This window comes from Piliocolobus tephrosceles, chromosome 21 (assembly GCF_002776525.5).
Source record: "Piliocolobus tephrosceles isolate RC106 chromosome 21, ASM277652v3, whole genome shotgun sequence".
Taxonomy (NCBI): Eukaryota; Metazoa; Chordata; class Mammalia; order Primates; family Cercopithecidae; genus Piliocolobus; species Piliocolobus tephrosceles.
This window is the reverse complement of record NC_045454.1, coordinates 41389070-41413821: the sequence shown is the minus strand read 5'-3', so window position 1 is coordinate 41413821 and position 24752 is coordinate 41389070. Positions and strand designations below refer to the sequence as shown.

At 56.0% G+C, this 24752-nt stretch overlaps 1 protein-coding gene across 2 annotated transcripts; it reads right to left on the bottom strand.

Moving 5' to 3' along the window:
* Positions 1–1097: 1097 nt before the first annotated feature.
* Positions 1098–24747, bottom strand: ZNF653 (zinc finger protein 653). 2 transcript variants are annotated; one of them, XM_023188682.3, is made up of 9 exons: positions 24312–24747; positions 15930–15973; positions 13586–13801; positions 5249–5866; positions 4950–5115; positions 4732–4843; positions 3631–3745; positions 2075–2136; positions 1098–1858 (listed from the first exon to the last, which is right to left on the bottom strand). In XM_023188682.3, the coding sequence occupies exons 1-9, from the start codon at positions 24608–24610 to the stop codon at positions 1775–1777; spliced, it is 1716 nt and encodes a 571-aa protein (XP_023044450.1). In that variant the 5' UTR covers positions 24611–24747; the 3' UTR covers positions 1098–1774. The 2 variants fall into 2 exon arrangements, with proteins under 2 accessions (XP_023044450.1, XP_023044449.1); XM_023188681.2 differs by having other exon boundaries at positions 1417–1858; positions 2037–2136; positions 24312–24663.
* Between the last annotated feature and the right edge of the window lie 5 nt (positions 24748–24752).

Sequence of the window (24752 nt, the reverse complement as noted above, 5' to 3'; positions counted from 1 at the left end):
CCAGCAAGGTAGCCCGGACCCCCTAACTGAAGAGCGGCAGTCCCCACCCTATCGTCGTTCCTGCACGCCCTTTAGGCTCCAGACTGTCAGAGAGCGCCACCAGCGAGGAGAGCCTAATTTGCCCAATCAGGGGCGGCCCCTGAGATAACCAATTACTGGAAGATGCCCTAGAGATCAAGCCAATGGGAGCGCGCGCACCAGAGGATGCTGCCACGCCTGGGGAGGGCAGGCCAATCACTGTGACCCGCGCAATAGGGGCGGTGGCGGTGCGGGTCCCCGGGTGGCCCCTCATGGGCTCACCGGGGCGACCTGACTGCGGACGCTAGGGGCCCCAAGCGATGGTCTGTTCCCCACCCCATGTTCCTCCCGGTTTCCGTCATCGGAAGCTGTGCTGGAAGGGGGGCTGCTCCTGGGCGCGCGGACCCCACTGCAGTTCCCATGGAAACCTGCCGGCTCCGGCTGTGCGGGGAGAGTGGAGGGGACCTGCCTCAGCTGGGAGGGAGCTCGCGGGGGCGGCCTCAGCAGCCGGACTCGCTCATCCTCGCCGATTCTTCTGTCCCCGGCTGGGGTGGCCCCCCGGTCCGCAGCAGAAACTGAGGCGTAGCTGGGGCCCCGCCCCATCCCCTGAGCTGGTGAGGAGCCGGCGGGGCCAATCTGCGCGTGGCGCCACAGGGCTCCCCCGGGCACGTGCCTGAGCTCGCGGCTGCGGTCCCCAGGGTCACGTGGCTGCGGCCACCGGCGCCTACGCGCCTCGCACGCCACCTAGCGGCCGCGCCTCGCACCCCGCCCCTCTCTCTAGCGGCCTGCAGGAGGCGGCGGCCTCAGCATCCTCCTCCGGGAAATGGGGCCAGGGCAGCCGCCGCCAACTCCCCTTCCCCCTGCGGCTTCCTGTTTTAGGAACACGCCGAGCTGGTTCTACCTCGGGGCTTTGGCACTGGCTGTTCCTCTGGCCTGAGAATTTCCTCCCCCAGCTTTCTTCAAGGATAGATCTTTGTCATTCTGGCCTATGCGCAAATGCCACCTCCTCAAAGGCCCTCCCTGACCACCGACCTAAACAGCATCCCCAGAAAACAACGCATCACTCTCTCTTTTGCATGGCGCTTGTCGCTAGCTGCAGATGTTTCTCATTTTAGGGGTTTACTGAACACCTCCCCATCTCATCCCGGAAGCTCCCTGAGGGTGGGACATGGGTGCTCCATAAAACAGGAGGAGGGGGCATTAGGGTCCTGAGTTCTGGGAAATGCCCAGAGACCCCAGACCCCCAAGTCCCACCCCATCCTGTGGGAGCAGGGGCTGTGCGGGGCTGCCGGGCCCAGGGACATCCCTCGTTCCCGGCCTCGCTCAGGAAGGGATCAAGTAGGCTGGAGACAGAGAGGGACCTGGCATCCCAAATCACTCAGGCCTAGGGGAAGGGCATCTCCTTTCTCGCTCTTTAATCTCACTCTGCTGTCTTGACACAGTTCCAGCAATGCAGCCCCAGGTACCAGTTCCGAGAAGGATGCGGTGGGGCGGGGTGGGGAACCTGCCCAGGGGGCCCAGCCCTGGGGCGGGGCGGGGGCGCCTCCTTCCGGCCCGCGGTCCGGGCGGCCCTCGCAGCTGTCCAGGCCACAGCAAGCCAGGGAGCGGTGTCTGAGCGGACGAATAAATAGGGGTGGTCAGTCGTCAGGTGGGTCAGGTGGGTCAGGTGGGCTTGTGATCCGGGTGGCTTTTGAGCGTGTGGAACTTGACGCTGTCCAGCTTCTCGAAGCGCTTCCCACAGCGATCACACGTGAAGTTATACTGCACCTCCGCAGTGTGCTTCTTCATGTGCCAGTTGAGGGACGCCCGCTGCCGGCACTGGTAGCCACAGATCTCGCACCTGCCAGGAGCCCGTGGCGGCACGGGGCGGGATCAGAGTGGGTGGGGCGGGGCCCTATAAGGCCTAGCGCAGGTGGAACTGGGCCCAGGCACTGCGTGCGGGCGGAGCCGCCCCTGGGACCTGCTGGGATCCCCTCCCCACCCAATCCTCTAGCGGCACAGGGCGGCCTGTCACTCACTGCAGGGGGGTCTCGCCGGTGTGCGTGCGCCGATGTACCTCCAGGTGGTTCTTCCTCTTGAAGGACTTGCCGCAGGTCTCGCAGGTGAATTCACGGACACCTGGGGGTGGTGGGGACCGAGGCTGAGGATGGTGGGCTATAGGGTGTCTCTGATGTGCTGCAGACTGTGATGCTAGAAGGAGCATCGGGCTGTCTCCTTGGATCTCCCAGGACTGTAGGTGCAGGCCGACCGAACCCTACGACCTTCCCATGCAATTACCCAGAAACGCAATCAAGCAGAGCTGAGATCGAACTTGGGTCCCTGAGGGGCATAGGGTGCAAACTGCCAAGCCAACATGGGTTTGAATTTGTCGTGTGTGTGTGTGTGTGTGTGTGTGTATTTTGAGATGGAGTTTCGTTCTTGTTACCCAGGCTGGAGTGCAATGGCCCAATCTGGGTAACCTCTGCCTCCCGGGTTCAAGCGATTCTTCTGCCTCAGCTTCCCGAGTAGCTGGGATTACAGGCATGCGCCACCCACCATGCCCAACTAATTTTGCATATTTAGTAGAGACAGGGTTTCTCCACGTTGGGCAGGCTGGTCTTGAATTCCTGACCTCAGGTGACCTGCCTGCCTCGGCCCCCAAAGGGCTGGGATTACCACCGTGCCCAGTCTTGTCCCCGATATTTGAACTTTGGGTGATTTTGCATAAAAAAAAAATCTTCTGCCCGGCGCGGTGGCTCACACCTATAATCCCAGCACTTTAGGAGGTCAAGGAGGGCAGATTGCCTGAGGTCAGGAGTTGGGAGACCAGCCTGGCTAACATGGCGAAACCCCGTCTCTACTAAAAAAAAATATACAAAAATTGGCTGGTGTGGTGGTGGGCGCCTGTAATCCCAGATACTCGGGAGGCTGGGGCAGAAGAATTGCTTGAACCTGGGAGACAGAGGCTGCAGTGAGCCGGGATCAGATTCCAGCCTGGGCAACAGAGTGAGACTCCATTGCAAAAAATAACCACACACACATAAAGAAAAAAAAAATAAAAAAACAAAAAACCAAACTTCTGATCTCCTGTGATATCAGCAGCTCTGGCCCTCAGCACCATGCCCTATCGCTGGACACAGGCACCATGGCTCTCCACTGTGTCCCTAGCCCAGGCAAAAGACCTGCATCTCTGCCACAAGTGGAAACCGAAGCCCAGTCCCAAGCCAGCTGCTCCTCTCTGCCCAGCTCTCCTTCCTGCTGCTGCTTGGGTGGGTACTGGTCTGGCCTGTGGCCCCAAGTGCTACTATAGGTTCCAATCTGGAAGAGCAGTGGTGGTGTCAGCTGCTCCCTAGGTCTTGCATGAGACCTGCTCATGGGGTCATGGGGCATGGGGTCGTGGGAATAGGAGGGAAGAAGGCCGGCCCCGCCCAATTCCTGTGATTGATTGGTAATAGTCCCTGTCGCTGTGGCTCACATAGTTACAGCTTACTGAGGACAGGGAGGAAGCTCCTGGGGTGTAGCCCTGTGCCTGGAGACCCAGCACTGGGCTTTGACCCGCCAGCCCTGGCCCAGGCTCCCAGCCCCATGTCTCTGTGTTCCCTGCTCATGCAGCCAGCTGGCCCAGGGCCTGACCTGAATGGATGATCATGTGCCGCCGCAGGTGGTTGGATAAATAGAACTTCTTGCCACAGCCAGGATGAGGGCACACTTTGGTCTTTCCTTTCCGATGCACAAGATTGACATGGTTCTGGGGACGAGACGGGCAGGAGTGGGTCCCACAGGCCCACGGAAGGGGCTCTGGGAGGTGGGGAGAGATGAGGGCAGCTGGAAGGCAGGCTGGAGCTGGCCTCCCCAGGAGAAGGGAAGAGGGGTACCCTTGCCCAGCTCAGAGATTCCCAGGGGCACAACTGGGGTCAAAAGGCAGCTTTTCTATTTTTTGAGAAGGAGCCTTGCTTTGTCGCCCAGTCTAGAGTGCAGTGGTGCAATCTCGGCGCATTGCAAGCTCTACCTCCCACGTTCATGCCATTCTCCTGCCTCAGCCTCCCAAGTAGCTGGGACTACAGGCACCTGCCACCACACTGGCTAATTTTTTTTTTTTTTTTTCAGTAGAGATGGGGTTTCACTGTGCTAGCCAGGATGGACTCGATCTCCTGACCTCGTGATCTGCCCGCCTCAGCCTCCCAAAGTGCTGGGATTACAGGTGTGAGCCACCATGCCCGGCCAAGGGCAGTTTTATTGAACACCTACTATATGCTAGGCTCTGGACTGGGATATCTGTCAACTCTGTGAAGGGCCCAGCTGTTAGCCCAATTAATCGATGGGGAAACTGAGGTTCAAGGCTCAGTGGTTTGGCCAGGGTCTTACAGGTGGCCAGTGGCAGGACTGGGATTGGATTTGAGGGCTGTCAGCCCCCATGGGCCTGGAACAGGCAGCCCCAATTGATTCATTCCTTTGTTCTTTCCCTGTTTAACATACTAGAGCAACCCTGGCTCCAGCTTGCAGGCCTGGCTTGCACTAGGTGCTTAACACATGCTCAATCAAAGCATGGCATGGCACATTCAAAGGCCTCTTGTTGCATCCTCCCACGCCAGGTGTGGGGTGTGACAAGTCCCTGTCTTTGCCTTCAGGGGCACCTCGTCAAATTCCAAGGGGCAAACTAGAGGTAGGACATCCTGGTGGTGCCATGGCCTGGGCCTTGTGGGCCTGGCCCAGGCCTCCGGGTGGCGGCCTCACCTGGAAGCTGCTGAGGGCCACGTAGACTTGGCTGCAGCCCTCATATGGGCAGTGGAACATCTCGAGCAGGCCGTCAGCGTCCATCACCCGCGACCGCTTGCTCCGCCGCCTCCTGGAGGGGAAGGGGCCATGAAATCAGGGCTCCCACACCAAGCAGGCTGGGGGACTGTGGGCCGCTCCTAGCCCTCGCCCTCACCCTTGCACACCCTGGCACCCACTTCTCAGGCTCCTTGGGGATTTCGTAGATGATGGCTGACATGTCGCTGCCATCCAGCTCCTCCCCGTCTGCCTCTGCCTCTGCGCTTTCAGGCACCGACGTGGCCAGTTCCGGGGCTACTGGCTCCTCCTTCTCCTCCTTCTTGAGCAAGCACAGGTCCTCCTTCTCTACGGGGTGGACACAGGGTGGTGTCCGCAGGGGACGAAGGCTGCCAAGGTGCCCACTTCGAGGGCCACTCCTCACCCGGCCCCTCCCAGGCCCAACCACCCCTGGCCACAGACCATGGCAGGTCCCCCAGACCTTTCTTGGTCTCGATGCCTGCTACTGCAGTGGCGTCCGTGGTGCTAGGCTGGCTACCCTCGGGCTCTGTCTGGGTGTAGGCCGCCACACCCTCCATCATGGCACAGGGCCCCTCCTCGCCCAGGCCACCGCCGGGGGCACTGCTGCCTGCTGCCATGTTGAGGTGAATGCCCTCGGCCGTGAGAGCGTCGTAGCCAGGGCCCGCGATGATGATCACCTGTGAGCCGGGCACCATGCCTGGCATGGGGCAGCTGGCCACCACCTCACCCAGGGCCTCCTGGGGCACGTTCTCAAAGAGGGCGCCGGGGCCCGCACCCACTTGCACGGGCACCGGCACGCACACCACCGTCTCCAGGGCTTCAGGCCCACTGCCTGCCGAGTTGGGGCACAGCGGGGTACCCTGTTCAGCCAGGCTCTCCACATGGTGGACGTCAAAGGGGATGTGTACACCCTCCGGAGTGATGAGCCCACTGCTGCCCACCGGGCTGGTGGGTGTCGCCGCCGCTGCCACTGCTGCAGCCTTGACTGGCTGGCCTTCAGGGGGCTCCTCAGAGTCAGAGCCAGAGCCAGAGCCAGAGCTGGACGACTCAGAGCTGCCGGCCACCAGCCCATTGCCCACTGTGGGGACAGAAGAAAGGGAATGGTTATGATAGCTGCAGCCACTGGTATTTGTTTATTTAGTTTTTATTTTATTTTTCTCTTTTCTTTCTTTCTTTTTTTGAGACAGAGTCTTACTCTGTCACACAGGCTGGAATGCAGTGGTGCGATCTCAGCTAACTGCAACCTTGGCATCCCGGTTCCAGTGATTCTCCTGCCTCAGCCTCCCAAGTAGCTGGGACTACAGGCGTGAGCCACCACACCCGGCTAATTTTAGTATTTTTTGTAGAGACGGGGTTTCACCATGTTGGCCAGGCTGGTCTTGAACTCCTGACCTCAGGTCGTCCGCCCGCCTCCACCTCCCAAAGTGATGGAATGACAGTGGTGAGCCACCGTGCCTGGCCGAATTTTTATTTTTTTCTGTTTTGAGATGGAGTCTCGCTCTGCCACCCAGGCTGGAGTGCAGTGGCGCAATCTCGGCTCACAGCAAGCTCTACCTCCCAGGTTCACACCATTCTCTTGCCTCAGCCTCCCAAGTAGCTGGGACTATAGGCGCCCGCCACCACGCCTGGCTAATTTTTTGTATTTTTAGTGGAGATGTGGTTTCACCGTGTTAGCCGGGATGGTCTCGATCTCCTGATCTTGTGATCCGCCCACCTCGGCCTCCCAAAGTGCTGGGATTACAGGCATGAGCCACTGAGCCCGGCCTGAATTTTTCTTTTCTTTTTTTTTTTTTTTTGAGACAGAGTTTTGTTCTGTCACCCAGGTTGAGTACAATGGCGTGATCTTGGCTCACTGCAACCTCTGCCTCCTGGGTTCAAGCAATTCTCCTACCTCAGCCTCCCAAGCAGCTGGGATTAGAGGCACGCACCACCACACCTGCCTAATTTTTGTATTTTTAGTACAGACGGGATTCCCCATTTTGGCCAGGCTAGTCTCGAACTTCTGACCTCAGGTGATCCTCCCGCCTGGGCCTCCTAAAGTGCTGGAATTACAGACATGAGACACCTCGTGCGGCCCCAATTTTTCCAAGTAGAGATCAGGTCTTGTTACACTACCCAGGCTGGCCCTGAACTCCTGGGGTCTAGTGATCCTCCCACCTCAGTCTCCCCAAGTGTTGGGATTACAGGTGTAAGCCACCATGCCCGGCCAGCAGTTGGTATTTGTTGCGGGCTCTTCAGGGACTGGACACTGTGACCCTCTCACTGCCTAAAACAGCAATCACTTCTCAATCCCCACTATCCCTAACTGTTCCAAGATGACTGACCCAGGTGACTACCCCTATTCCAAGGCACACTCTCCTCTCTTAGCCCCCAGACCCACACTCTGGTGTCTTGGGCCCTTCCTGGTGGCTCCTTCCAAGTTTATTTGGTTCTTGCAGGCCTGGAAGGCTCAGCCCGGTGCCTCTCCTCAGTGCTCACCTTACCCCCAGGCTTGCCCAGGCTGATGGGGTTAAAGGCCACCCTCCGATTCTCAATGCCAACTGAATGTCCAATAATTCAATCCAATCTGACATTATCTTCCTGGAGTGGGCATCAAATCCTCCAACTTAAAGGCTCAGTCCCGCAAGACCGCCTGACTTCAGATGTCAGCTGCAAGTCCCGGGCTACCCTGTATGTCTGACCAATGGGCTATAAATTGGGGGTTTCTATGACTCCATCCTCAGGTTTGATAATTTGTTAGAACAACTCACAGAACTCAGAAAATGGCTCTACCTATGACTGCAGCTTTATTATAAAGGATTCAACTCAGAGACAGCCAGAGGGAAGAGAGGGAAGAGAGGCACAGGGCAAGATACGGGGGATGGTGAGTGCTTCCATGCCCTCTCTGGGGGCACCACCGTCCCAGCATCTCAATGTGTTCACCAGTCTGGAACTGTTCAAGAGGGTTTTTTTTGTTGTTGCTGTTGTTTGTTTTTTTGAGACAGAGCCTTGCTCTGTTGTGTAAGCTGTAGTGAAGTGGTGCAATCTCAGCTCACTGCAACCTCTGCCTCCCGGGTTTAAGTGATTCTTCTGCCTCAGCCTCCAGAGTAGCTGGGACTACAGGCATGTGCCACCACGCCAGGCTAATTTATTTATTTTTAATTTTTTTGTATTTTTAGCAGAGACGGGGTTTCATCATGTTGGCCAGGCTGGTTTGGAACTCCTGACCTCAGGTGATCTGCCCGCCTTGGCCTCCCAAAGTGCTGGGATTACAGGCATGAGCCACCGCACCCGGCTAAGTATGTATTCTTATTATCACTACAACCACCCATGGCCTGGTGACTCCATATGCAGTTTCTGCCTAGACCTCCATGTCGAGCTCCAGCTTCTTCCATCTCACTGGCCCCCTAAGAGGGTCTCACAGGCATCTCAAACTCAGATCTGCAACACTGAGCTCTGTATCTTCCCTCCCACAAGGCCTGCATTGCTCACGGGTGTCCCTGACTCAGCGGATGGCAGCTCAGTCTCTCCAGTGGCTCAGGCCAAAGTCCTGGGGCTCTTCTTGACTTCTCTCTCTCTCACACCCACTTCCAATCTGTCAGCAAAACCTGTTGGTGTTGCATCCAAACTATATCCACCTGCAGCCTGACCGCTTCTCCCACTTCCCCTGCAAATGCTAGTCACGGCCCCACCAGCCTCCTGCCAGGGCCAGGGCAGTCCCTTCTGTTGGGTCCCCGGCTCCTGAGAACCTGCTCTTTACGTCCTGTAAAAAAGGCAGGTTAGCTGCTCACTAAATCCCTCTGTTCCTGGCACCAGCACTGACTACACTTCCCAGCATCCCTTGCGGGTAGGTGTGGCCATGTGGCTGAGACCCTGCCAATGGAATGCAAGTGAACAGGTGCTCCCAAGGTTGAGCCTCCACTTTTCTCCCAGCCAGCCAGCCAGGATCCAGAAAGAGGCTGGAGCCATAGAAAGGAAAGAACCCGGGTCCATGGATGAAAGGCAGTCTGCAGGATGGAAGCACCAGGCTTTGTGTGTGGGAAACAAACTACTATGCCAGATCCACAAGAGCGGGGGTGTGTCTGTTTCAGGAGGTGTTCCATCACCTCCTGCCCTCGCCTCCTCTCCTAATGTCCTTGGAGACACTAGATAGGTTCCTGCCTCGAGGCCTTTGCACTTGCCATTCCCTCGGCTTGAATCCTCTTTTTTTTTTTTGAGATAGAGTCTTGCTCTGTCACCCAGGCTGAAGTGCAGTGGCGCGATCTCGGCTCACTGCAAGTTCTACCTCCTGGGTTCACGCCATTCTCCTGCCTCAGCCTCGCAAGTAGGTAGGACCACAGGCGCCTGCCACCACGCCCGGCTAATTTTTTGTATTTTTAGTAAAGATGGGGTTTCACCGTGTTAGCCAGGATGGTCTTGATCTCCTGACCTCGTGATCCGCCTGCCTCAGCCTCTCAAACTGCCGGGACTGCAGACGTGAGCCACTGCGCCTGGCTGGCTTGAATCCTCTTCTGTCTGACATCTGAGAGGGCTCCTCCCTCCCCTCCATCAGACCCTTCATTAAAGGGTATTTTTTCAGGGGGAATTTCCTGACCATTCTGCCTCAAGTAGTTCCTTTTTCCCTCCTTTATTTTTTCCCAAAGCACGTACCACCTTACAGTGCACTCTATATTTTATTTTATTTTTGAGATGGGAGTTTCACTCTTGTCGCCCAGGCTGGAGTGCAATGGTGCAATCTCAGCTCACTGCAACCTCCACCTCCCTGGTTCAAGTGATTCTCCTACCTCAGTCTCTTGAATAGTTGGGATTATAGGCATGCCTGACCATGCCCCGCCAATTTTTGTATTTTCAGTACAGACGATGTTTTACCATGTTGGACAGGCTGGTCTCAAACTCCTGACCTCAAGTGATCCACTCGCCTCAGCCTCCCAAAGTGCTGGGATTATAGGCGTGAGCCACCACACCTGGCCTATATTGTAATTAATTAATTTTTTTTTTGAGATAGTGTCTCCCTCTGTCACCTAGGCTGGAGTGCAGTGGCACAGTCATAGCTCACTGCAGCCTCGGGCTCCTAGGCTCAAGCGATCCTCCTGCTTCAGCCTCCTAAAGCACTGGGAGAGGTGCACCACCATGCCCAGCTAACTTTTTAATTTTTTTGCTAGAGATGGGGTCTCACTATGTTGCCCAGGCTGTTCTCTAAGTCCTGGCCTCAAGCAATCCTAACTTGGCTTCCCAAAGCACTGGGATTACAGGCTTCAGCCACTGCACCCGGACTATGCTCTATATTTTTACTGGTTTATCCTGCTTACAATCCACTTCCCCTCTAGAATGTACACTCTGTAAGGCTGTGGGGTCCCTGTGCAGAGCCCGCCACGCTGAGAAGGTTGCCTGGTGCGCAGTGAGCGTTCGTTCCAATAAATGAATGAATCTCCATTCCCCGATCTTGGCTCATTGCAGCCTCTGCCTCCCAGGTTCAAGTGATCTTCATGCTTCTGCCTCCCAAGTAGCTGGAAGTACAGGCATGCACCACACCTGTCTAATTTTTTGTATTTTTAGTAGAGACCGGGTTTTGCCATGTTGCCCAGGCTGGTCTCGAACTTCTAGCCTCAAGTGATGCATCTGCCTTGGCCTCCCAAAGTGCTGGGCTGGCATTACAGGTGTGAGCCACTGTACCTGGCCCTTGGGAGTGTTTTGGTTGTGTTTGTTTGTTTGTTTGTTTGTTTTAGACAGAGTCTTGCTCTGTTGCCCAGGCTGGAATGCAGTGGCACGATCTTGGCTCACTGCAACCTCCGCCTCCTGGGTTTCAGTGATTCTTCTGCCTCACCCTCCCAAGTAGCTAAGGATTGCAGGCTTGCGCCACCATGCCCAGCTCATTTGTGTATTTTTAGTAGAAATGGGGTTTCACCATGTTGGCCAGGCTGGTCTTGATCTCCTGGGCTCAAGTGATCCACCTGCCCGGCCTCCCAAAGTGCTGAGATTGGCTGGGCGTGGTGGCTCAAGCCTGTAATCCCAGCACTTTGGGAGGCCAAGGCAGGCAGATCACAAGGTCAAGAGATCGAGACCATCCTGGCCAACGTGTTGAAACCCTGCCTCTACTAAAAATACAAAAATTAGCTGGGAGTAGTGGTGTATGCCTGTAGTCCCAGCTACTCAGGAGGCTGAGGCAGGAGAATCGCTTGAATCTGGGAGGCGGAGGTTGCAGTGAGCCGAGATTGCCCCACTGCACTCCAGCCTGGGCAACAGAGTGAGACTTCGTCTCAAAAACAAAACAAAACCAAACCAAAGTGCTGAGATTACAGGTGTGAGCCACTGCGCCCAGCCTTTGTTTTGGGTCTTTAGTGAGTAAATATGTATAAGGGCTTAGGACAGCAGGAGACTGAAAGTAGGCACCCTGTAAGTTTCCTATTATTATCATCTCAGTGCCATTCAGGGCAGTGAGATGCCCACTCTTGATGGACCTGGGGTGGCAGCAGGGTTGGGGATAAGGAGGATCACCCCCTCTTTTTAAATAATTTTCCCTTGTCCTGTATTCTGCCGGGTGGGCAAACCCCCGGCACCATCCTGAAGGAGGGGCAGTCGCCTAATGAGCGGAGGGAAGGGCCAGAGCAAGCGTCTGCATCCACCTGACTGTAGCGTCTGCTAAGTCTGGCTGACCCCAGACTTCTCCCCAGGTAATGACAGCACCAACAGAAATAGTCATGGGCAAGGCACAGTGGCATATGCCTGTAATCCCAGCACATGCCTATAATCCCAGCACTTTGGGAGGCCAAGGCAGGAAGATTACTAGATCCCAGGAGTTTGAGACCAGCCTGGGCAACACAGTGAGATCCCGTCTCTACAAAAAATTTAAAAATTAGCTGGCTGTGGTGGTGTGTGCCTGTGTCACCAGCTACTCAGGAGGCCAGGGTGGGAGGATCACTTGAGCCCAGGAGTTGGAGGCTGCAGTGAGCTATGAATGCACCCACTGCACTCCAACCTGGGCAACAGAGTGAGACCCTGTCTCTAAAAAAGTAAATAAAAATAAAAAATTAGCCAGGTACAGTGGCTCACACCAGTAATCCCAGCAGTAAGGGAGGCCGAGGCAGGAGGATCACTTGAGGCCGGGAGTTCAAGACCAGCATTGCTAAAGTGGTGAAAATCCATCTCTACTAAAAATACAAAAATTAGCTGGGCGTGGTGGCTCACGCCTGTAATCCCAGCTACTGGGGAGGCTGAGGTGAGAGAATTGCTTGAACCTGGGAGGCAGAGGTTGCAGTGAGCCAAGATCTTACCACTGCACTCCAGCTTGGGTGACAGAGAGAGACTCTGTCTCAAAAAAATAAAATAAAATAAGGCTGGGTGCAGTGGCTCATACCTGTAATCCCAGAACTTTGGGAAGCCAAGGTGGGTGGATCACCTGAGGTCAGGCGTCTGAGACCAGCCTGGCCAACATGGTGAAACCCCATGTCTACTAAAAATACAAAAATTAGCTGGGTGTGGTAGCAGGTGCCTGTAATCCCAGCTACTCGGGAGGCTGAGGAAGGAGAATCGGTGGAACCTGAGGGTTGGAGGTTGCAGTGAGCCGAGATCACGCCATTGCACTCTAGCCTGGACGACAAGAGTGAGTTGGGGCATGAGGAAGCTGCTCTGGGCACCACCCACACCCCAGCCTGACCCATCACCAAATGGGCCAGTCAGATCACTCCTGGGGCTTAGGGTTCCTTGACTGCAAAGTGGGGCTGATGACAAGGCCATGCAGAAGACTCATGGTGGCTCTGGGCAGGGCCAGGAGTGGCACACAGTGAGGGGGGCAGTAAAAGGCAGAGGAGGGCGGAATGCAGGTCCCAGATCATGGGACAGGGCAGCCGAGGGACCACTGCATGCTGGGAGCCTGGCCAACACTTGGTGGGACGGTCGTTGGCGGGGGCGCCCACCCGGAACACCTCTCACCCTCGGCTTCCCCTCGGCCAGCTGGGATGCCACCTGCTCCGAGATGCCAGCCAGCGCAGGCTCAGCCCGGGTGACTGCCCCACCCTCAGCCCTGACAGGACGCCTGGCAGTGTGCCCCACCCTCCTTCTCCAGCCAATGCCAAACCCCTGAGGCTGCCGGCAGCCCCCTCACCACTCACCGGGGCCAACTGGGCCTCCCTCACTGAGTGCCTGCCCCATGGGACGGGAAGGAGAGAGGCAGGGACCGTGAGGGTGGGGATGCAGGAGGAGAAAGGGGAACGGAAGGAAACAAGAGAAAGAGAGGGAGGGAGGATGAGACAAAGAAAGTGAAAGATCAAGGAAGGAGACAGAAGCAGCTCAAGGGAGGAGAAATGGGGAACAGGAGGGGAACAGAATGGAGGGGGAAGGCAAGAAGCGAAGCCTGGAAAGGCAGAAGGTGAGAGAACGCAACTGGGAGCCGGAGAAAATCAAAAAGGAGGTAGCGGCCAGCTTAGCCAGGGCTCAGGAGAGCATCACAGCCTATGCAGCCATAAGGCCTGGGTGGTTTAGGCGGCCGTTTCACCGTGGGGGCCGAGCCCTGCCCCAGCAGGCCTGCCCCTGCCCCAGCTGCCAAGCCAGGGCTCCTGGGCCCTCAGCCAGCCCTGCTCGGGACCGGCCTTGGGCACAGATGGGCAAACTGCTCTGTAAAGAGGGACTGCCTCCCCGTTCAGGCTCTGTAAGGACTCAGAGGGCAAGGCCATGAAGGGCTCAGCCTGGCCCACTGTGTCCCTGCTCTGTCCCAGTGCCAGAGCCACTGTGGCCACTATTCTGTCTGTGATGCTAGCCTAGGGCTAGTAAGAAGCCCCCAGATATGGGCGGCCCCCGATGTGCCCTCGCCCCACAGACCCACCTTTGTCACTGTCTGGGTCTGAGTCGCTGAGGGGCTTCAGGGGCGAGTGCAGGTCCTGGAAGTAGCGGTGGCCAGCTTCGCACTGCCACACGGCCGTGGTATACAGGCCGAAAGTGGGGTCTAGCTCCACCAGGTGCGGCTCGTACGGGCAGCGGTGCTTGTGGTCCTCGTACCAGATCACCACGTTCTTCAGGCAGTTCACATTGCGTCGCCGCCCTGTGGACCGGGGCCGAGGGGTGGGTGTAAGGGACGGGGCTCAGCCCATGGTGACATGGCTGCCCGAACCACCGGGGCCTTATGGGTCCTATGGGTTGGGAGGCCCTCCTGAGTGCCATCCAGGCCTGCACCCAGTTTAGAGGGGGAAACTGAGGCGCAGAGAGGAGAAGCACCCCCTGTAGGTAGTGCGGACTGTTCTATTGGCCAAGTCACGTAAACAGTGGAGCCTGGCGCACAGTAGGTGCATAATAATTGTTAGCTGCTTATTACTGTTCTCATCTTCATCAAACGCCTAGACCAGGGCAGTCCTCAGGCCCAGGACTCCCAGGCTCCCACCCTAACAAGCCCCTGCAGCCGCAAGAGGGCGCCTGTGAACGCCCGAGTCAAGTCTGTTCCCTCCTCTGCTCAGAATCCATCATGAGGGCCAGGCGCAGTGACTCACACCTGCAATCCTAGCACTTTGGGAGGCAGAGGCGCGTGGATCACTTAAGGCCAGGAGTTTGAAACCAGCCTGGCTAACATGGAGAAAACCCATCTTTACTAAAAATACGAAAATTAGCCAGGCATGGTGGTGCATGCCTTTCGTCCCAGCTTCTTGGGAAGCTGAGGTAGGAGGATCACTTGAGCCCGGGAGGTGGAGGATGCAGTGAGCCGAGGTTGCGACACTGCACTCCAGCCTGGGCGACACAGCAAGACCACCTCCCTCAGGGTAAAAGCCAAAGTCTTCCCTTCGGCCCACAGGGCCCACTGTGACTTGTCACCTCCTGGCCCTCACCCGCTTGGTCACTCCACTCCACTCCACTCCAGCCACACAGCCTCCTCGCTGTTCCTGGGGCGGGCTAGGTGTGGCCCACTCAGGGCCTTGGCACGGGCTGTGCCTGCTTCCTCCAGATAACTGTCTTGCTCCCTCCCCACTTCACTCAGGTCTCCCCCAAATGCACACTCTCCGAGAGGCCGCTCCCTGCCCAGTCACTCTAGCCAACCTTAGCTTGCTGTCCGTTTTCTCCAGGTAGTACCTAGATGCCATCTGTGGCCATTTGTTTACATGTGCCCTGTCTGTCTCTCCCACCAGAACATCAGCTCCTCAAGAGCAGGAACATTGCTGTTTTGTTCCTCCTGTACCCCCAGTGCCCCCACAGGGCCTGGTACACAGCAGGTGCTCCAGGAACATTTGCTGGATGATAGAACGCTGTATAAAGGGTGGGCACGGTGGAGCCGGACCACCTGGGTTTGAATCCTGGCTCTGCCCCTTCCAAGCTGGGTAGCTCCGGGCAAGTGACCCAGCTTCTCTGAGTCCCAGGGGCCTCCCCTGGGCTGGGGAGAATAAGGGATTCCCATCCCTCAGGGCTGCCAGGCAGGGGGGAGGGAGGGAAGGCGTCTCCAGGACACAGAACAAGGCTGGGCACACAGTGAGTGCTGGGAAATGGTATCTGACTTGTGTGATGGTCCTGGTCCCTCGGCCAAGTGCGAGGACAGCATATCCCCCACTCCTGTGGGCCGGGAGATGAAGAGGGGCCCAGAAGAGGTGTTTGGGTCTAGGGAATGCGCCCAGGGTCTCCAACCATGAGGGCAACAGAGTCATCACCCACAGCTGCCTCTCCAGCCCAGCCCTTTCCCTCCTCATTGCGCTCCTCATCCCTTGAGGATTCAGGGTGAAGGTCATGGCTCCCCCCGCCTCTGAAGAATCCTAAGAAGGGGAGGGGCTCACTGCCACCAGCTGGCCTTCACCCTGCTGGACATGGCCTGCGACCCCTAGCTCCAGGGCTCAGAGCTGTGCAGACCCTGGCTGTTCAGACTCCCACAGACTGGTGGCCAGCAAGACAGGAGGGGCAAGCTCCAGACCTCCCCTCTAGCCACCAGTGCCTGGCTCCCCCTGCCCTGAGGGCTCTGCACAAGCTGTTCCCTCTGCTCGGCTCTCCCCTGGCTGACTCCCATGCCGGAAGCAAAAGACTGAGGGAGCCAAGGACACTGCCTGAGACATGAGACATGTGGACCTGGGTTTGAAGTCTGGCTCTGCCGGTTCCAACTGTGCTGCCCAGGGCAGCGACCTGGCCTCCCTGGGCCTCGATTTCCATATTCCCACCACTCCCAACTCTCCCCACCTCCCCCAGGCTGAGCCTCCACTTACTTTTCTTCCGCTTTGGCTTTTTGGGGACCTGCTCCCAAGGCTTCCTGCAACAGAGAGAGGCAGTGAGGGTGAACGCGGGGCCAGCGCTGGGTCTGTCTGACCCGTAAGTAATGACAGTGACTACAGCCACTGCTCATTGGGCACCGAAATGAAATCTCAACTTTTTTTGTTTTTGAGATGGAGTCTCGCTCTGCTGCCCAGGCTGGAGTGCAGTGGTGAGATCTCAACTCACTGCAGCCTCCGCCTCCCAGGTTCCAGCGATTCTCCTGCCTAAGCCTCTTAAGTAGCTGGAATTACTATAGGTGCATGCCACCACACCCGGCTCATTTTTGTATTTTTAGTAGAGATGGGGTTTCACCATGTTGACAAGGTTGGTCTCGAACTCCTGACCTCAGGTGATCTGCCCACCTTGGCCTCCCAAAGTGCTGGTATTACTTTGGGAGTAATACCAAGGTATTACTTGGCTGGTGAGCGACCACGCCTGGCCTGAACATTTTTATTTTTTTTTTGAGACAAGGTCTTGCTCTGTCACCCAGGCTGGAGTGCAGTGGCGCAATCTCAGTTCACTGCAATCTCCACCTCCCGGGTTCAAGTGATTCTCCTGCCTCAGCCTCCTGAGTAGCTGGGATTACAGGCTAATTTTTGTTTTTTGTTTCTTGTTTTTTGTTTTTTTTTTTTTGAGACACAGTCTTGCTCTGTCGCCCAGGCTGGAGTGCAGTGGCCAGATCTCAGCTCACTGCAAGCTCCACCTCCCGGGTTTATGCCATTCTCCTGCCTCAGCCTCCCGAGTAGCTGGGACTACAGGCGCCCACCACCTCGCCCGGCTAGTTTTTTTTTTTGTTTTTTTTAGTAGAGACGGGGTTTCACCGGGTTAGCCAGGATGGTCTCGATCTCCTGACCTCGTGATCCGCCCGTCTCGGCCTCCCAAAGTGCTGGAATTACAGGCTTGAGCCATCGCGCCCGGCCAATTTTTGTATTTTTAGTAGAGACAGGGTTTCACCATGTTGGTCAGGCTGGCCTTGAACTACTGACCTTGTGATCTGCCTGCCTCAGCCTCCCAAAGTGCTGGGATTACAGGCGTGAGCCACTGCTTTTTGAAGGAGTCTCGCTCTATCACCCAGGCTGGAGTGCGGTTGTGCAATCTCGGCTCACTGCAGCCTCCGCCTCCCACATTCAAGCGATTCTCGTGCTTCCAGAGTAGCTGGGGTTACAGGCATGCACCACTATGCCCAGCTAATATGTGTGTGTGTGTATGTGTGTCTGACCTCAGCTGATCCGCCCATCTCAGCCTCCAAAGTGTTGGGATTACAGGCATGAGCCACTGCGCCCAGCCTGGAATCTGAACTTTGATGTACCTGTCCCCAACTCCAGCACTGTGTCACCAGGCCCCTCACTTGGACTCTCTCCCCTACCACCACCAGCCCTGGGAGAGGCCTCTAGCATCATCACCACCTCAAGGAGCAGGAAAAACAGGCTTGGAGGGGTGAGGCCACCTGCGCCCTGGGTCCCACAGTCAGGGAGTAGAGAAATAACAAAGTGGGTATGAAAAGTTGGTGTGGAAGCAGAATTCCAAGATGGCCCCCACAGTTCCCCTGGGATATATGCCCTGTATGATCCTCTTCCCCCGAGCAGGGCAGGCCTGTGAGTAGGACTGGATATCAAGCCTTGGTTAGGTGACTGTGAGTTAATCAAAAGGAAGCATATCTTGCAGGGCACAGAGGCTCAAACCTGCAGTCCCAACTACTTGAGAGGCTGAGAGTGGTCTTGGCCCACAGCCAGCAAGACAGTGGGTACTGTCTGGGTGTGGTGTCTCACACCTGTAATCCTAGCACTTTGGGAGGCTGAGGCAGGAGGACTGCTTGAAGCCAGGGGTTCAAGCCCAGCCTGGGCAACATACCAAGACCCCATCTCTATTTATACATTAAAAAAAAAAAAAAAGGCCAGGCTCGGTGGCTCATGCCTGTAATTCCAGCACTTTAGGAGGCTAAGGCGGGTGGATCGCTTGAGGCCAGAAGTTGGAGACCAGTCTGGGTAGCATGGTGAAACCCTGTCTCCACAAAAAATACAGAAATTACCCAGGTGGTGGCATGCACCTATAGTCCCAGCTACTCAGGAGGTTGAGGTGGGAGGATCACCTGAGCCTGGGGAGGTGAAGGCTGCAGTGAGCCACGATCATGCCACTGCACTCCAGCCTGAGCAACAGAGTAAAACCACGTCTCAAAAACAAAGAAACAAACAAAAACAAACAAAAAACAATCTTCATCATGGTACAGCCCTATCACTTGATCATCAATAAGCAAATGGTACAATGATCATTATAATTATCAGTATCATCATAGAGCCCAGGTCCCCTGGCCTCCCTGCTGTGGCCCAGAGCTGCTCTTGCCACAAACATCCTGACAACCAGTCTAGTGTCTCTTACCAGCAAAACTGTCCACCCCCTCTGACTCCTGCCCAGCCCTGTAACAATTCTCGGTACCATACCCATCTGGTTTCCAGGACTGCACCTTGGGGCTCTTCCATCCTTCCTGCCCCAGGCTCTGCCCCTGCCTCCGGCTCTGCTCTTCCAGGTCCCATCCCATGTGACTGTATCCCTTCCCACGCTCCACCCTGCCCTGCACATGGCCACACTGGCTGTGGAGACTCCCACCCAACCCAATACCCAAGTCTGGCTCTGTCACCAAGGTTGGAGTGGAGTGGCGCTATCTCGGTTCACTGCAACCCCTGCCTCCAGGGTTCAAGTGATTCTCCTGCCTCAGCCTCCCGAGTAGCTGGGATTACAGACGCCTGCCACCATGCCCAGCTAATTTTTGTATTTTTAGTAGAGACGGGATTTTGCCATGTTGGCCAGTCTAGTCTTGAACTCCTGACCTCAAGTGATCTGCCCGCCTCAGCCTCCAAAAATGCTGGGATTACAAGTGTAAGCCACCATGCCCGGCCCCAAACCCAAGTCCTAATGTCCACAGCCACCTCCACCCACTCACCGCTGGAGGCTGGGAGTGTCACATTGCAGTGGGGACAGTCTTGGGTATCAGCCAGACCCAAGTTCAAGACTCAGCTCTGCTATCAACTGCCTGTGTGACCTCAAGCAGGTCTTGTCCCCTCTGAGCCTCAGTCTCCCTGTCTGTGAAGTGGAAACAGTAGTAGTGCCTCCCACACAGGATCGCCATGGGGAGCAAGCGAGGTCATGTGTAAGCTGGTGAGAGCCACTTTCCAACCCCAATGCAGGGTTCTCTCCCTCAAACTGCCTACCTCTCCTGTCCACTTCTCCAACTTCTGCCACTTCTCTGTGACTCCCAGCAGAGGCCACTGGCACCAAGGACCACAGCTACTGGGGCTACTCAGGCCCTGGCTTTGCTGTTCCCTGCCATTTCCTTTCAGTCTTCAGTCATTCCCACCAGCTTCTAGATATGCCATGATTTCTCCCATCTTGGATTAAAATCATTTTGATACCCACCTTCCCCACCAGCCCCTTCCCCATATCTTTTTTTTTCTTTTTGAGACAGGGTCTTGTGGTATTGCCCCAGCTGGAGTGCAGTGGCGCCATCAAAGCTCACTGAAGCCTCAACCTCCAGTGCTCAACTGATCCTCTTGCCTCAGCCTCCTGAGTAGCTGGTACCACAGGCATGCACCACTGTGCCCGGCTAACTTTTGTATTTTTTGTAGAGATCGGGTTTCGCCATGTTGCCCAAGCTGGTCTCAAACTCCTGGGCTCAAGCGATCCTCCTGCTTCAGTCTCCCAAAGTGCTGGGATTACAAGCATGAGCTACCGCACCCAGCCTCCTTCCTCATTTCCCCCCTTTGCCACGGTTGTCTACACTCGCTGTCTCCATATCCTCTCCTCTGTCTCACTGGAACTCCTCCAGTCAGGGCTTTTCTCCATCACGTAAGACACTCTCCCATTACGGTCACCAGTGATGGCTGCTTCACTTGGCCCAACAGCACTGGACATGACAGACTCTTCCTTTGGCCTCATGGGCGCTGCCACTGCCCAGTGCTCCACTGGCACTGGGGCTGCTGCTTCTCCCTCACCTCCCTTACCAAGGAGGGCAAATGCCACACTCAGGCCTGTATTTTCTGTCTGAAAGTATCCCTTTAGTAATTTTTTTTTTTTCTTTTGAGATGGAGCCTCGCTCTGCCGCCCAGACTGGAGTGCGGTGGCGTGATCTCGGCTCACTGCAACCTCTGCCTCCCGGGTTCAAGCGATTCTCCTGCTTCAGCCTCCCGTGTAGCTGGGACTATAGGCATGTGCCACCAGGCCCAGCGAATTTTTGTATTTTTAGTAGAGACGGGGTTTCAATATGCTGGCCAGGCTGGTCTCAAACTCCCGATTTCATGGTCTGCCCACCTCAGTCTCTCAAAGTGCTGGGATTACAGGTGTGAGCCACCATGCCTGGCCGAATTTTATTTTATTTTTTGAGAGAGAGTCTTGCTCTGTTGTCTAGGCTGGAGTGCAGTGGCGCCATCTCGGCTCACTGAAATCTCTGCTTCCCAGGTTCAAGCGATTCTCCTGCCTTAGTTTCCCGAGTAGCTGGGACTACAGGTGTGTGCCACCACGCCCAGATAATTTTCATATTTTTAGTAGAGACACGGTTTCAATATGATGGCCAGGCTGGTCTCGAACTCCTGACTTCTCGATCTGCCCACCTTGGCCTCCCAAAGTGCTGGGACTATAGGCGTGAGCCATCGCGCCTGGCCTATTTTTATTTTACTTTTTGAGACAGAATCTTGTTCTGTTGCCCAGGCTGGAGTGTAGTGGTATGATCTCAGCTCACTGCAACCTCCACCTCCCGGGTTCAAGCAATTCTCCTGCCTCAGCCTCCCAAGTAGCTGGGATTACAAGTGTGCGCCACCGCACCCGGCTAATTTTTGTATTTTCAGTAGAGACAGGGTTTCACCCTATTGGTCAGACTGGTCTCAAACTCCTGACTTCAAGTGATCCACCTGCCTCGGCCTCCCAAAATGCTGGGATTACAGGTGTGAGCTACCACGCCCTGTCCTCCTTTTTTTCCTTTTTAATTGTTGTCAGGAGTAGCGTGAACCTCCTTGGACTCATCATCAGCTTTACCAATTGTTAACTCTTGGCCAACCTTGTATCAGAATGTGTACCCCATCCATTCTTCAAGCCACACACATCCTAGAGACAGTTCCTTCTTTTTTTTTTTTTTTTTGAGACGGAGTCTCGCTCTGTCGCCCAGGCTGGAGTGCAGTGGACGGATCTCAGCTCACTGCAAGCTCTGCCTCTGGGGTTTACGCCATTCTCCTGCCTCAGCCTCCAGAGTAGCTGGGACTACAGGCACCCGCCACCTCGCCCGGCTATTTTTTTTTTTGTATTTTTTTAGTAGAGACGGGGTTTCACCGTTAGCCAGGATGGTCTCGATCTCCTGACCTCGTGATCCGCCCATCTCGGCCTCCCAAAGTGCTGGGATTACAGGCTTGAGCCACTGCGCCTGGCCGAGACAGTTCCTTCTAAAATATAAACCAGGCTGGGTGTGGTGGTGTGTGACTTGTATTCCCAGCTACTCTGGAGGCTGAGGTGGGAGGATCTCTTGAGTCCAGGAGTTCAAGACCAGCCTGAGCAACATAGCAAGACTGCATCTCAAAAATAAATAAATAAATAAATAAATAAATAAATAAATAAATAAATAAATAAGGAAATAAAAGGCCGGGCACCGTGGCTCACGCCTGTAATCCCAGCACTTTGGGAGGCCGAGGTAGCCAGACCACTTGAGGTCAGGAGTTCGAGACCAGCCTGCCAACATGGCGAAACCCTGTCTCTACTAAAAATACAAAAATTAGCCAGGCATAGGGGCGCACACCTGTAGTCCCAGCTACTTGGGAGGCTGAGGCAGGAGAATCGCTTGAACCCAGGAGGCAGAGGTTGCAGTGAGCTGAGACTGTGCCACTGCACTCCAGCCTGGGTGACAGAGCGAGACTCTGTCTCAAAAAAAACAAATAAGGGGGGGCGGGGGAAATAAAGGCAGACCATACCACTTCTTTCTCCGTACAAAATCTTGCACTTAAGAAAAGGCTCCCACCTCACTGGGAGGAAAAACTGGAGTCCTCTCCACGGCCCTGGATGACCTTCCCTGTCACCAATCTGTCCTTGTCTTCCCTTCTCCCCCTCACTCATTGCAGTCCAGCCATACAACCCTCTTTAGTGTTCCTGGCACACAACAGGGTCCTGCCTCAGGGCCTTTGCCTTTGCTATTCCTTCCGCCTCAACTCTTTCCCAGAGATCTGCATGGCTCCTCCTAGGTTCCTTCAGGTCTTCACTGAAATGCTATCTTCTGAATGTGACCACCTTCACTCCCTATTTTAAATTCCAACTCGCACTCTTCACTTTTGTTTTTTCCATAGCCCCTATCTCTCTCTCATGGACTATATAACTTACTTAAGTTTCTAGTCTGTGGTAAACAGCCTTTTGCCAGGTATGGTGGCTCACGACTGTAATCCCAGCACTTTGGGAGGCTGAGGAGAGAGGATCCCTTGAGCCGCGGAGTTCGAGACCAGCCTGGACAACATAGTGAGACCCCCATCTCCATAAAAAATAAAAAAATCAGCCAGGCGAGGTGGCTCACCTGCAGTCCCAGCTACTCGGGTGACTGAGTCAGGAGAATCCCTTGAGCCTGGGAGGTTGAGGCTGCTGTGAGCTATGAACATGCCACTGTACTCTGGCCTGGGTGACAAAGTGAGACCCTGTCTCAAGAACAAACAAACAGGGCTGGGCACAGTGGCTTACACCTGTAATCCCAGCACTTTGGGAGGCTGAGGCCGGAGAATCACTTGAGCCTAGGAGTTTGAGATCAGCCTGGGTAACATAAGGAAACCTCTGTCTCTACAAAAAATACAAAAACTAGCCAGGTGGGGTGACGTGCACCTGTGGTCCCAACTACTCAGGAGGCAGAGGTAAGAGGATCACTTGAACCCACGAGGTTGAAGCTGCAGTGAGCCGTGATCATGCCACTGCACTCCAGTCTGGGCAAGAGAGTGAGACCCTGTCTCAAAAAGAGAAACGAGGGCCGGGCGTGGTGGCTCACGCCTGTAATCCCAGCACTTTGGGAGGCTGAGGCAGGTGGATCACAAGGTCAGGAGATCGAGACCATCCTGGCTAACATGGTGAAACCCCGTCTCTACTAAAAATACAAAAAATTAGCCGGGCGTGGTGGCGGGTGCCTGTAGTCCCAGGAGGCTGAGGCAGGAGAACGGCATGAACCCGGGAGGCGGAGCTTGCAGTGAGCAGAGATCATGCCACTGCACTCCAGCCTGGGCGACAGAGCAAGACTCTGTCTCAAAAAAAGAAAAAAAAAGGAAAACGAACAAAAAAAATCCCAGGCCTTTGAACAAGCCATCCCCTCTGCCCACCAGAATGTCTGTTCCACGAGGCAGGTATCTTTGCGCTCCCAGCTTTTCCAGTCCTGTTCTTGAGCATATAAATCAGCCTGCTGCCCTGGGAAAGGGGTGGGTATAATTCAGCAGGACCTGTTTGATTCTTGACTCTCAGAATCTCCCCCCAGAGAAACATGCGAACATGTGCACCTGAAAACCAGGGCAGAACAAGGATTTCCTTGCAGCACTGCTTGTGATAGGGAATAAATACCATCCTCGTAAAAGTTAATACTCAGGGAACCCACTACCTGACAGGCACTGTTCTAAGCTCTTTGCCTATTTTAACTCAATCATCCCATCAACGTATAAGGCAGGAAGGGAAAAACTCCATCCACACCGCTCCTTCTCAAGACAGATAATTTACTTTACAAAGACAGGCTTCTCTGCCCTCCACCTGCCCAGCTACCTAGTGGTTTCCTCTTCATCCGAGTATCCCTGGGCTGAGTTGCTTCACAGAAATAGGTTTAGGGGAGTGAAGTCCAGGTTGTGAAGAGTCCCCCGGGTGTGCTGGATCTAGGGTTGCGGGAATGGGGCCATACGGAGTCCCAGATGGGGCACCAGAACTTCAGGAAGGGCAGGGCTGAGTGCCCCACGGTGTCCAGAGTCCCAGGCCAGGTGGGGAATTAAGCGGGGCAGGATGAGACCGGTGAGGGGGCGGGGCTGCCCCTCCAGGGACTGGGTAGTTACAAGGCCTGGAGGTGGGGCCAGTCCCAGGATTGGGCCGCCAGAGTTCTAGCGGGCGGAGCCCAGCGCTCAGAAGGCGGGTAGAGGGGCTGGGTGCATCCTAGGATTGGGCAGTCGAAACGATGGGAGGCGGGGCCACAGGCCAGGCGCGTCCCGGCCTGGGAGTCGGAGACCGAGGCCAGCGGTCCGGCTCCTGGGCGGGGCTCGCAGGTGCCGGGGGCAGGGCCTCAAGGCAGAGGGGGCGGGGCAAAGCCGGGCGGGGGCTGGGGGCATCTCCTCCCTCCCTCCTTTGGGGCCAGGCCCCCTCACCCGTGGCGGCCGCTCCGCTGGCCGCGCTCCAGAGAGATGAGGTAGGCGGCGAGCTTGGCGTCGCTCCAGCCGCTGCGGCGCCGCAGGTCCACCCAGGGCCCGTGCGCCTCGCCCAGGTACACGCGCCGCACGTCGTACTTCTTCCGGGACTCGAGCCGCCGCCGGGCCCGGTCCGACTCCGTGAGTCGCGGCCGGCCCCGCGCCTTTCGGCCCGCTGCGCCCTCCTCGGCTGCTGCCTCCCCGCCCGCGCCCGCCTCAGCCTCCGCCTCCGCCTCGGGCTCCGGCGCCCGCTCCGCCATCCCCCCCACCTTGGTTACCAGCCTCCCCCGTTGTTAGGAGCCGGACCGGAAGTGGCGCGCATCTTCAGCGCCGCCGAGAAATTTCTCACGGTCTCTCGCTGCCCTGGGGCGCCAAAAGGAGAGTAAAAGCGGAAACTGCGCA

Excerpts from the sequence above, each read along its gene's own strand:
- ZNF653 (XM_023188681.2), bottom strand. The coding sequence starts at position 24,610 with ATGGCGGAGCGGGCGCCGGAGCCCGAGGCGGAGGCGGAGGCTGAGGCG. Across the intron at positions 13,802-15,929 it reads AAAGCCAAAGCGGAAGAAAA|GGCGGCGACGCAATGTGAAC; the intron begins GTAAGTGGAGGC and ends CCCGGTCCACAG. Across the intron at positions 3,746-4,731 it reads TGGCCCTCAGCAGCTTCCAG|AACCATGTCAATCTTGTGCA; the intron begins GTGAGGCCGCCA and ends TCTCGTCCCCAG.